General features: G+C 40.7%; 1 protein-coding gene across 1 annotated transcript in view; it reads left to right on the forward strand.

The window, feature by feature from the left end:
• Nucleotides 1-12,007, forward strand: part of FREM2 (FRAS1 related extracellular matrix protein 2) — a 198,320-nt gene that overhangs the window by 75,388 nt on the left and 110,925 nt on the right. Inside the window, exons 3-4 of the mRNA XM_003799707.1 lie at nt 5,222-5,368; nt 10,115-10,345. Of these exons, the coding sequence (XP_003799755.1) occupies nt 5,222-5,368; nt 10,115-10,345 (378 nt within the window). The remainder of the gene's footprint in view (nt 1-5,221; nt 5,369-10,114; nt 10,346-12,007) is intronic.

Consider the following 12,007-nt stretch of genomic DNA (forward strand, 5'->3'; position numbering starts at 1 on the left):
GCCAAGCCAATACCAGCATTATCTTAATCTTTTCTAATATAAATATCTATTTCTGTGGCTGATTGAAAGGAATATGTATATATACATATATAATCACATATAAATTTTATATGTATATAAAAACTCAACGGTATAGTCAATTTCCAGTTCAGCTTCCAAGCTGAACTTTTTTCTGAGCAAATGAAATTTTGCCAAACTGGAAAATACCAAGAACCTTCTCTAAGTAACTTTTTTCCAAGAAGAAATTCGATGTCAGAGTTACATAGGCATTCCCCTTTATCAATTACAAGTCAGAGTTATGACACCACTTTCATATAACTGAAGAAAAAATGCCTTGTCTTTGCAGGCATCAGGCAGCCCTGTGCTTTTAGGGAGGGCTAATTGGAGACTGGGATTCTTTGTTATTCTAAAGAAACTATTGAGTTCAAATGAAAAAGGAAATGAAGACGTCTAAAGGCCAGCTGGAAAAGCTCAAAAGAAGCCTTTTCATCCAAATCTTAATGGCTTTAGTGTCAGGGTTTGGGGACAGAGCACTTGGGAGTGTGGTTATCAGCTGTCCGGCACCTGTTGTGTGGATTTATGACACAAGTTACGGACTTCAGTGTGTTTCCAATGAGATGTTGAGACTAGCTCCTCATGCATCACAGATGACAGAATCTATTTTAGAAATGCAACTAATCACATTTAAGTACAAATTTGTCAGTTTTTTAAGTTGTTTAAATTTATCTAAAATTGCACATTCAGTAAACTATAGTTTTTGCTAGTTGATATTTATTATTCCCATTTTTGAGGTTTTAGAAGAGTTTACATGGTGTGTAATAAATGAGTAAATAAGGTTTTTTCCCCTTTAAATAAAATACAGAGCTCAACTAATGCAAGATAACAGTTTTAATAAATGTAGTTACAATAATCCACAGCTTAGCTCTTCAAATCCATGTATCACTCTTGCATAATAAGTGAGTACTTACGATTTACAAATTCTGAAATGAAAAATGATTCATATGTGCCTGATTCAGAAGAATTATGCAGTATTAAATTCTATTGAGTTAAGCTTTAGAGACTTAACTTCATATTCTCTCATTAAATATTTACTTAAAAATCTCATTTTTAGAGTGAATTCTAAGTTTTTTCCCTAATTATTCCGGACCATCTCTCTGTATTACAAAGCAATTTTTCTTGGATTTTATTTCAAATAAACTCTCAAGCTGATAGGTAGACATATGAAATACTGGGCGGACGGTTCAGCCTTTGTCATTCAAAATCACTGATTGACCTGGCACATCATCCTTCCAGAACAGAGGCACCAACCTAAAAATAAGTTTTACAAATGTGCCAGTGGAGATGAAATTAGCTATCCCTGTGATCATCTGCGCTGCTCCATAATGGAGTAGAAAGGAAACAGCCCCTCAATCATTAATAGTCCCAGGAAATGTCATCGAGATAAACACAAATTCCAATAATTTGCATTCATAGATAATCACTTTAAATCTTTACATGGTGGCTCGGCGCCTGTGGCCCAAGCGGCTAAGGCCCCAGCCACATACACCTAAGGTGGCGGGTTCGAATCCCCAGCCCGAGCCCACCAAACAACAATGATGGCTGCAACCAAAAAATGGCCGGGCGTTGTGGCAGGCGCCTGTAGTCCCAGCTACTTGGGAGGCTGAGGCAGGAGATTCGCTTGAGCCCAGGAGTTGGAGGTTGCTGTGAGCTGTGATGCCACAGCACTCTACCCAGGGGGATAGCTTGAGGCTCTGTCTCAAAAAAAAAAAAAATCTTTACATGGTATTCAGGAAGTAAGCAGGACATTTTAGAAAAGGGGTCACTAACACAATTACCAAAAAAATTTGAAAGAATAAAAGATCTGGAGAGGGTGGTGCCTGTGGCTCAAGAGTAGGGCACCAGCCCCATATACCAGGGTGGCGGGTTCCAGCCGGCCCCTCTAAAACTGCGCCAAAAAAAAAAAAAAGCGGAGTTTGTTAGAGTTTGCCTTGGGGCTTACTGTCTTATAAAGATTGGAGAGAGACCTTCAATGCTCATTATTATTAAAATACATCATATTTAGAAAATATTTCCAGAATATTTCAGGCAAGAGTTAGAATCCAGTCTTGAAATTAGCCAAAAATTGTCAAAATTTAGAGAGATAGAGATCACCACAAGGACGAGGAAAGCTAAGGGTGTTCTGCGTAGAACCCACAGCAGGTGGACAACCCCCATCTTTGTTCAGAAAACAGTGAGAGGCTGGCTGTGGCCAGCTACTCCTCATCAGGGCAAGGGAGAAGGTGTGAAGTACAGGTTTTGGAAGGGACAAGAAATGGCTTGGCGTAGCACAGTGAGAAGTTTGGAGTCAAACCTCGGCTTGCTGGAATCTCAAGGGGACAGATGGGTGGCATAAAGTTATTTTCATGTAATAATTGATTTAGAAATCAGAGCATTTTATGCACTAATTTAACTGCTTACAAATTATTCTATTCTTTATTTTCTGTTACCTTCTAGGAGATGTTCCAAGTAATAGAACATAATTTAAAACAAACATTTTTAAAGATAAGAAGACCAAGTGTTGGTGCTAGTAAAATAGAAACTATTTCTGACATAAGTTAGTACAATTAGTAAATTAGTATAACTGAACAATATGACAGGATATCAGCCAATGTCCTCATTTATAAATAAGAGAAGTCAACTAGGGAACAGTTGTGAGTCACACAGAGGAGAGGGCGGATGGCTGCAGGAGGCTTCAGGCAGGAAACGGATAAAGGAGCATTAAAGGCTGGACGGTGTGGTCAGAGCAATGGGGGAGCCGCATTTTAGGTGAGAGTATGAGGGAGACAGGAAGAGAGGAAGGGAAGCAAAGCCCTGGAGCTACGAGAATGTTGGCCGTCCACTGCGAGTTGGCCAAGTTCAGAGGCCTCAGGAACACTCCGGGTAGGGCAGAGTAAACCTGGAAATCTGCACAGATTTGAGCTGAAATACCGGTGAGGGGATACATGAAACTGTCGTCTTGATATAGGCAACTGCTGGAGGAAGCGGGGCCAGGGAGACATGAGCTCCAGTGCGCCCAGGCGGACAGTCCGGGCGCAGTCGGCAGTGGTGGTCGGTGCGTGCGCGGGGCAGGGCGCAGTGAGCTCCGGGTTGCATCGGCGTATGTGTGTCTGTAGTTATCTCACTTAATCCGTGAAGCAATCGCAGGCAGTGATTACTATCACTCTCACTGGATTCTTCAAATGAGAAATCACAAGTCTGGAAAAGGGACTTCCTGGGAGTCAGAGAGCAGAGGAGTGAGTGGGTGAGGCCTGACCCTTCTCGGTCACGGCTTCTCCCCTCCAGAACAGTGCTCAGGGTCCAGAACATGCCAGGCACAAAAGTTGATAAGGGCAAACACAAAATGAATTTCTGTTTTAAACTAACACAAATTCCTACTCTCCAGTCCAGGAGTGCTCAAACTTTTTAAACAGGGGGCCAGTTCACTGTCCCTCAGACCGTTGGCAGGCCGGACTGGGGGCCCCGGGCCAAATCGGCTGTTAAGCAGGACAGGCAGAGGCTGCAAAAACACCCAGTGGGCCGGATAAATGTCCTAGGCGGGCTGCATGTGGCGCACGGGCCATAGTTTGAGGACACCTGCTCCAGCCTATTGATATTTTATATTATAAAAAATAAGTAAACGTTGAAAGGTCCATAATCCCATCCATTCAAAACACCAAGCACCCTAGAGAGCCTAGGGCCTCACTTTGTGTAGCAATGTTCACAGCACTGGGACCATTTGTTTCTGTGTTGTTAAGTGTTTCAGAAAGAATTTCATATTTACTGTTTAGCAGTTGGATAATATTTCATTTACTTATGTACCACAACAGCGTAAATCCAAAGTTTTTAAGCTTTGGGATTATTATAGAGAATATTGCAATCAGTGATTTCTTACAAATACATTCTTGCTTCTCTTGGAGCTAAAAAAATCTCACCGAAGCACTTACAAGATCCAATGATTTCAACACCTTTTTATCCCTTGCGCACACTGCCACAAAGCTGCCCCAAAGGCTTGTGCTAATTAACAATTAAACAATAATAAACAAGAAAATCCACTTCCTTACCTAATTTCAACTTAATGGAAAATTTATTTTTAATTGTTAGGATGTATCAAATTGATAGCTCAACCTTGCTGCAGTTCTGATTCTTTGGAAAGTTGTAGCAAAGATGCACATACTTTCAGGTTTGCTCACTACTGGGTTCCTCCATGTATTTTTTGCTCTCAGCCTGTTCCAGTCTTCATATTTTCCCATCTCTTTTCTGTTTCTCTAGTGAAGCTCTCTCTGTGTGAACTCAGAAGAGAAGCAAGTAGAATTAAAATTGCGCCTGTAGCTGTGTTGATTATTTGGGCTTTCCCCTCAATCTTTTCCAGAAAGACTTAAAAGGCATTACTGATGCCTTTGTTTATAAACCTCACCTTACTCTGAAATAATTGGTGTAGATCAAAGAAGTGGACGGATGCGTGCAGAGTGATCAGCTGATAGCCATTTCTCCTTTCATTTACCCAACACAGGAGCTTTCACATAAGAGAGATCACAGGCAAGGTTTATTTTCCCCTGATAGGGAGCCGGCTCCATTTTGGTGGGAAGGTGGGAGGGAAAGCCTTATCTCCAGAGCGGAATGGAAATCAATGAAAAGGGCTGTTTGCTGTAAGGAATGGAGTGGAATATAGCGGGGAAGGGAGGCGGAGAAGGGATATTTGTTTTTCCTTAAGTGGTTATAATTAAAGCCTTCCACCCAACTGCTCTGTGAACCAGAAAAAGGTTTTTGTAAAGTGCGACCCTCAGCACAAAGGAGCCTTGCAGCCTCGCGGAGGAAAACTTGCTCTCCAGCGGCACCTTGTGGCTTGTGCGTTGTCCTGCAACTGGGATATTAAGTTTCAAAATCAAAGTGCGTTGCTTCTGGTAGCTGTGTTCTACCTCCCTCGCCCACCTCCCTCCCAGGAAGCAAGGGATTTATGAGGAGTTATGCTAGCTACTGAATTTCTGTATAACAATCAGAAATGGCTATCAGCTGATCACTCTGCACTCATTTCTGTATAACAGCTAAATGGTAAGCTGTATTTCCACGTACGTTTTCTAGACTTGTGGTCAGGCTGAGTAGCACTATTGATTCTTAACGATGCATCCTTAAAGTAGTACATGGAATTTTCAAGTCATTCATTCAAGAAAGTACTAATTTAGAGCTTTCAATTTTTATTTTCAAGGTGGAAACAGGTTAACCAACCAGAATTTTCGTCTGAACTGGGCATGGATCTCCTTTGAAAAGGAATATTACCTGGTCAACGAGGACTCCAAATTTCTAGATGTCATTCTTAAACGTAGAGGTTACTTGGGAGAAACTTCCTTTATAAGTAAGTTTAATTTTTTCTTTTGTCTCAAAATTTTCTTTTATAACAAGGGTTATAATTTTATTTTAGTGATCAAAATATCAATGTAGTTCACTGACACAGAGGTTTTTAAAGATTTAGGGAGATGTTGACATTTAAAGGTTCTTTAACTGCTAAAGAAACAACATGTCTGTGTCAAGGTTGTGCCTCTTCATTTCTTCTAGGAAGTGTTATCTTTTACTGATACAAAATAACTTTACAGAAAAATAAAAACAAATGTCACTAGATCTTAGGATAGGTTTAAACAAATTTATCCACAAGATGAAAGTCTTCTGAAGCATCAGTGTAAAAATATGTGACAGCTACTTTACTAAGCAGACAGAAACTATTCAGTGATTTATTAGGCAATGAAGTGTAATTTGTTGTGTGTTGTATTTGAGCGCTCTCGTAAGTCACTGAAAGTTCCATGCTACATGGAGGATCTGCCTTGTGACTCTTCTCTGTAACCAACGGCAAAGGGTTAAGTGCTCATCATTTTCTACAGCTTTACTTCTGCTAAGTAAAACTGGAGGTCAAAAGTAAATGAGCAAAACCTTTTATTCAACCCCAATTAAAGCTCATACACATTTGATTTCATATAAGCATAAAGTAGAGAAGGTAGGTAGTATATTGGTAATTTTAATCAGTAATATAATTGGCACAAAATATTTGGTATGTTGATGGAAATGGCAACACCTGAAGCAGTTATATGATTTTTGGTACCATCTGGTTTATGGACGTCTAGGCTGATAGAATTTTCAAGGGGGTAAAAGAGCTTTCCTTGAATGAAATTATCACCTGAGGTAGGAATCTAGGAAAGTGTTGATAAGATAAAAAATAACCCTATGTTTGTCTCCAAAATGATTATTTTGAGTTGTTAGTGGTCCATGAACTTCAAAAGCCTTAAAAACTAGACCCCTATTCACAGAAACACACACTCACAGAGTCACCCCAGCACCACCATTGCTACCACCATACTTTTGCCTCAGCCACAACCCCCTGCCACCTGCTATGATTTCCCCTGACATATTTGGATTCTGGATATAAATTACTTTAAAGGTACTTTTTTTTAAAAAAAAAAAAAACTTTGGAAGGCTTGTTTTCACTCTGTGCTCTCCCTGTCCCTGGGGTTACTCTGCTCCAAGGAGCTGGTCTGTCCGCCGTCCCAGCACCTCTGGTTCCATCTTTGTTTGCGTGCTCCTGTGTGTGGCTGTCCTGGACACTGTGTTTGATCTTTCAGGACCCAGTAATGCTGCCGTCACACTCTCTTATGGACACATGCCCTGCAGATCCTGTCTTATTGCCAGTGAGCAATTAGTCTCAACTGTGCTTTGTGCTTGAAAATATACCAAATAAGCCACAGGGAAAATGATAACTAAAAAACAGAGCACCTTAGAAATTAGTGAGAATTTTTATCTATTTGTTTTATACCTGAATTCCTACTCCTAGTGAGTCGATTTAGTTATGTACAACCAGCAGATAGCATTGAAAAAGCAAAGAGTTGAAAAAGATTTTAATACCTTTTTTTTTCATTTTTTCCTCTACCGCTTTCTTTCCCCTTGAGTTGAACACTAAGATGTCGAACAAGAACACTTCTTGTTGTTATTCTGTTTTCCTGTGATCCATTATTGCCAACGAATGTGGAGGTACCCGCGATTCTACGAAGGCTCTAGAGCCGCGGTTCTCAACCTGTGGGTTGTAATGAAAATACAAGGTGGCATTAGGAAGGTTGAAAACTGCTGCTCTAGAGCTTCACTCTATCTTACTGTTCACACAGTAGCTGGGGTGACAGAAAACTGGAAGGGTTTCTGTGTCTGGTCCACATCCATCAGTCGCTGAAGATGGGGATGGAATCTGCTCAGACCTGCGGTAGAAAACAGCATGGAGGGAAAGGTGCCTCCTAGAAGTTCTACAATGAGTATGTTTCATGTAGCTGTTCCCACACAGTCGTCTTGTTTGTGAACTTTTCCAGTGAGATAGATTGCATTATAGCAAAAGACAGTTTCACTTATAGCTACTGAGAAAACTATCACTTACAGCTAAAGATAGCATTACTTGTAGCTAAAGACAAAATATCACTTGAGCACAGTTAGAAAGTCATAACTTACATGAAATTTGTAGATGTGTTTTCTCAAAGATGATTATTTCATAAACATTATAGCCCATTAGCAAACTAAATATTAATATGCATTTGTATTTCACAGTAATATTTGTTTTGCAAAGATCTTATTGCTACTGGTTATTGAACATTTACTAAAGGCAAAACGCTTCTTTAAGCCCATTAAACACTTTTTCTCTTTTGCTCCTTTCAACAACCCTTTATTCATTGACTCAAGGAATATTGTCACGAGTGCTCATTACGTGGCAGGTGTTTCAGGTTCCAGGCTAAGTAGTGGTAGTGACAGTGGAGGTCTACTGAGTTCTTATTATGTGCCAGGCCTCATTTCTGATGGTTACATAAGTCAAGCCTCATGGAAAGAGCACCCTTATAATTCCTCATTTTATAGGAGAGGAGACAGAAGGGCTGTGATGTGCCTAAAATTATACAGCTAGGAAGAGGCAGAGGTAGGATTTGGCTCCAGAGCCCAAACTCTTAACCCCTGCACCACAGGCTTCTTAAATCTCCAACAGTTGGCCGTAGCTCCAGAACTGTAGATTCTACGTGTGTAGAATTCTCCACCATCTACACTTCCAGAGCTGGGGTCAAGATGGAATAGAAAACCGTATTCTCATCTCTCATTCCACAAGTACCTTGCTTCCATTCCATGTTATTTTTCCATGTCAAAGGAAAGGATGCAGTGGTAGTTTCCTTTAACTATCAAAGTGAAGGACTCCTGGGTGTTTTTCCGAGCAGTCGGTGGAACTTGGCATTGCAGCTTGGTTTGTGTCAGGTGGACAGTTGACTGTAATGCCATGAGGATGACTGGTTGGAAGGGGTGGGGATTCCTTGTATGGTACTGATTCTTTCTTCATTTTTAACTGCCTTCTGAATCTCCAGGGAAATAATACATTGCTGGTAAAACCAAATGAAGCAGTAAGGCAGGCAGCAGCTATCAGAGGCAGACTAGCAGATCTTTGCACCTGGGAGTAGCTGGGTCAGTGAGCAGCACGTGTGATCTGAAACCTCAGGGAGAAGAATTCCTTCCATCAGGGCCCCAGCAGTGAGTTGTAGTGGAGCCAGGAGATGTTGACAACCCTTCTGTGTGCTAGGAACAAGAGGGCTGGAGAGGGGTCTGCAGCATTCAACAAGGTACACAGTGCTGTGGTTCCTGCTTCTGTGTCCTTGTTTCTCTTGCCATTAAATAATTTGTGTTTTACCTGCTACTGAAAAAAGAACAATGCAATCCCGTGTTTACTTCAGTCAGTTATCTATTATCTATCTGAGCTATGTGAAGACAGATATATTTTTAATAAAGTCTTCATTCTTATCCTCTTTTTAAGATTAATGGTCACCGATATATTCAGATAAAGAAACAAATATGCAAATTAATCTTGTATAAGCACTATAAGGGTAGGATTTTTGTCCATGTCATCATTTCATTCTCTGATGACAGTCCTGACTTGTGCAACAGGGCCTGGTACATAGTTAAGTATTTGATAAATATTTGTGGCTAAATGGATCCTGGTCCAGTTCCATTTGTAGTTTGAAAAATAAAAGGAAGTTTCCAAAACCACCGTAATTTTTTAATTAAATGAGAAATGTTAGAGATAATTTATTTTCAGGCTTTTAAAAGTTCAACAGTCACATGAGTTTATTTTTCTAGCTTTTAAATCTGTCCATCCTGCCTTCCTCTCTGATAATGCCCATGTTCAGAGAAATATATTTAAAAATTATCCTATCAACTTGATTCATTAAGTGGTTCTGATTCTATTCTTAAGGATACAAGTACAATTACTGGAGTAATTTTATAATTTTTCTATAACATTGAATTTGTTCACTACTTTTTGGACACGATCCCTGTGGTTTGAGTACCTAATGCAGTACCAGTGAGAAGACCGTGTTGCAGGGGGTTAGGGACTCAGGGATTCTTCCGCATTCCCTGCTAACTGAAGTTGAACTTGAATGAGTAAGCAAAGCATACTGCTCGTAATACCATTTCTATTTAGCTCTCCAGTTCTACTCACATGGTTCATGGAGTTCTGGGTGCTCCACAGAGATCTATCTGGCAGGGACCATGTTGACAAACATTGAATTGGAGCTTTTAAGAGTCCTAGTTCTTAAGTGTTTAGGGAATATTATAACTTTTTATGTTAATAGTTTAAATTAAACTATTTATTTATGACTTACTATAAAAGAATCCTTTGACTCACACAGAGTTGCTTATCAGCCATATTTTCTTATTAGAGAATTTTTCTTAGGCTTTAAAAATACACACCACCTAATCCAGTCAACGTGAAGCGTGTTAGAACTATGTGAACTTGTCAGAGTGAGGATAGTGGACACCGTGAACATGGATGTTCTCAGTCGTCCTTCACCGGAAGCTCTGACCCAAACTTAGCCCAAAGAGTATACGGCAAAGACGCCATCAGGGCAAGAACCAGCAAAACCGTGAGCTACCCCACTCCTCAGGAGAACGCGCTCATCTTCAGACCCAGCTAGCCAGTTCACAGACTGAAAGCAGAATCTGCTTTGCTCTCTGCAGGATAAAGTGACATGCAGAAGTGTGACAAGGAAAACTGTAATAATCCAAGTGGCAGTAAAACTAGGAATGTGATATTATCTTTCTGAAGGTATTGGCACGAGAGACGGGACGGCCAAGAAAGACAGAGACTTCAAGGGCAAAGCGCAGAAGCAAGTGCAGTTCAACCCCGGCCAGAGCAGAGCCGCCTGGCGAGTGCGGGTCCTGGGCGACGGGCTGCACGAGCAGTCCGAGACCTTCCAGGTGGTGCTGTCCGAGCCCGTGCTGGCCGCCCTGGAGTTCCCTGATGTGGCCATGGTGGAGATTGTCGACCCAGGGGACGGTAAGAGCTGTTGTCTTGAGGTTTTGTAACAAAACGCCTTACAGAGCAAGTTTTAAATTCAGAGTTAGGACTTTGTGTAGAGAGAATTTTCTGGATTGCTGGTTCAGTGTTCTCAGGTAGGCTGAGTATCAGGGAAGAGGGAACCAAACACTAAGAAGGGAAGCTACATTTCCTTCAAGTAAATGATACGTATGTTCTTTCTGTTGTTATAATCCTTTTTTTATTAAATTGTGTTTATCTTTATCTGACTATTACTTATCAGTGAGAGATTGGTTTGTTTGGGGTTTTTTTGAGGCAGAGTCTTACTCTGTCACCCTGGGTAGAGTGCTGTGACATCACAGCTCACAGCAACCTCAAACTCTTAGGCTCAAGTGATCCTCTTGCTTCAGCCTCCCAAGTGGCTGAGATTACAGCCACCCACCACTATCTCTGGCTAATTTTTCTATTTTTTGGTAGAGACAGGGTCTCACTCTTGCTCAGGCTGGTCTGGAACTCTTGAGTTTAAGCAATCCTTCCACCTCAGCCTCCCAGAGTGCTAGGATTATAGATGTGAGATACCACACCTGACTATTATTATATAATTCTATCCTTTAAAACACCTCCTTTTCCTTGAATTAACTCACCATTTTAAAGTCCTTAGTTTTGTTTTGTTTTGTTTTGTTTTTGAGCCAGAGTCTCACTTTATTGCCCTCACCCTGGGCATAGCAACCTCAAACTCTTCAGCTCAAGTGATCTTGCCTCAGACTCCCAAGTAGCTGGGACTACAGTTGCCCTCCACAACACCTGGTTATCTTTAGAGACAGAGTCTCACTCTTGCTCAGACTGATCTTGAACTCATGAACTCAGGCAATCCACCTGCCTTGGCCTTCCAGAGTACCTTTAAATGTTCTTAAATCTCTTTCAAACTAATAGTTTGAATATCAGACACTTTGGGGATCCATTTTTTCCCTATATTACGTTTAATTATTTGCCTTTTCTTTATATATTTACCCGCCAGAAATTTTCATTGGGCCACATGTGTTCACATGTGTTCATAATATCCACCCTCCCCACCCAGTCCACCCTGATTCTGTTATGAACACTGTCTTGAATCATTGCTCATAATTTCTATTAGATTACATTTTCATGTCAACACATACCCTTGGCTGATGTTGGTAAAAGTGGACCCCTCATGCTTTTGTGTGTAATTTGACCTTTTTCCCTCCCCCTGCCATACTTTATATAGTCGTGGCTTGTCTTGATGTAGTCAGGAATGAAAGAAAAAAAAAAGGTGGAATGGCTTTTCGAGGGCTGGCATTTATACAAACTTGGTAGAGACTTCTAAAGCTGAAATCCTGTCAGAAGCCAGACATGACTTTTCTTTTAAACTGCCAGCCTACTTTATTTTGTCAATGAGAAAACTCTCATATGGTCTGCAAAGATACAATCTACTGAGTACACGAAATGGAGACCTTCTGTGGAAATCCCAGTGTTAAAAGACTGAGCATAATTAGAGACAGAGGGTAAGAAGTCTGGAGCTCTGATGGTGTTTGTTTAAGGAACAGCTCTGCCTTTGTTAAATGTGAAGTTCAACTATTCAACTTTGATTAAAGAACAGTTAGCACTTAGTTACATTTAATTTTACTTGCATTATCTAGGGATAAATAATTAAACTTTCTTCTA

This window comes from Otolemur garnettii, unplaced genomic scaffold (assembly GCF_000181295.1).
Source record: "Otolemur garnettii isolate 467f Iridium unplaced genomic scaffold, OtoGar3 scaffold00154, whole genome shotgun sequence".
Taxonomy (NCBI): Eukaryota; Metazoa; Chordata; class Mammalia; order Primates; family Galagidae; genus Otolemur; species Otolemur garnettii.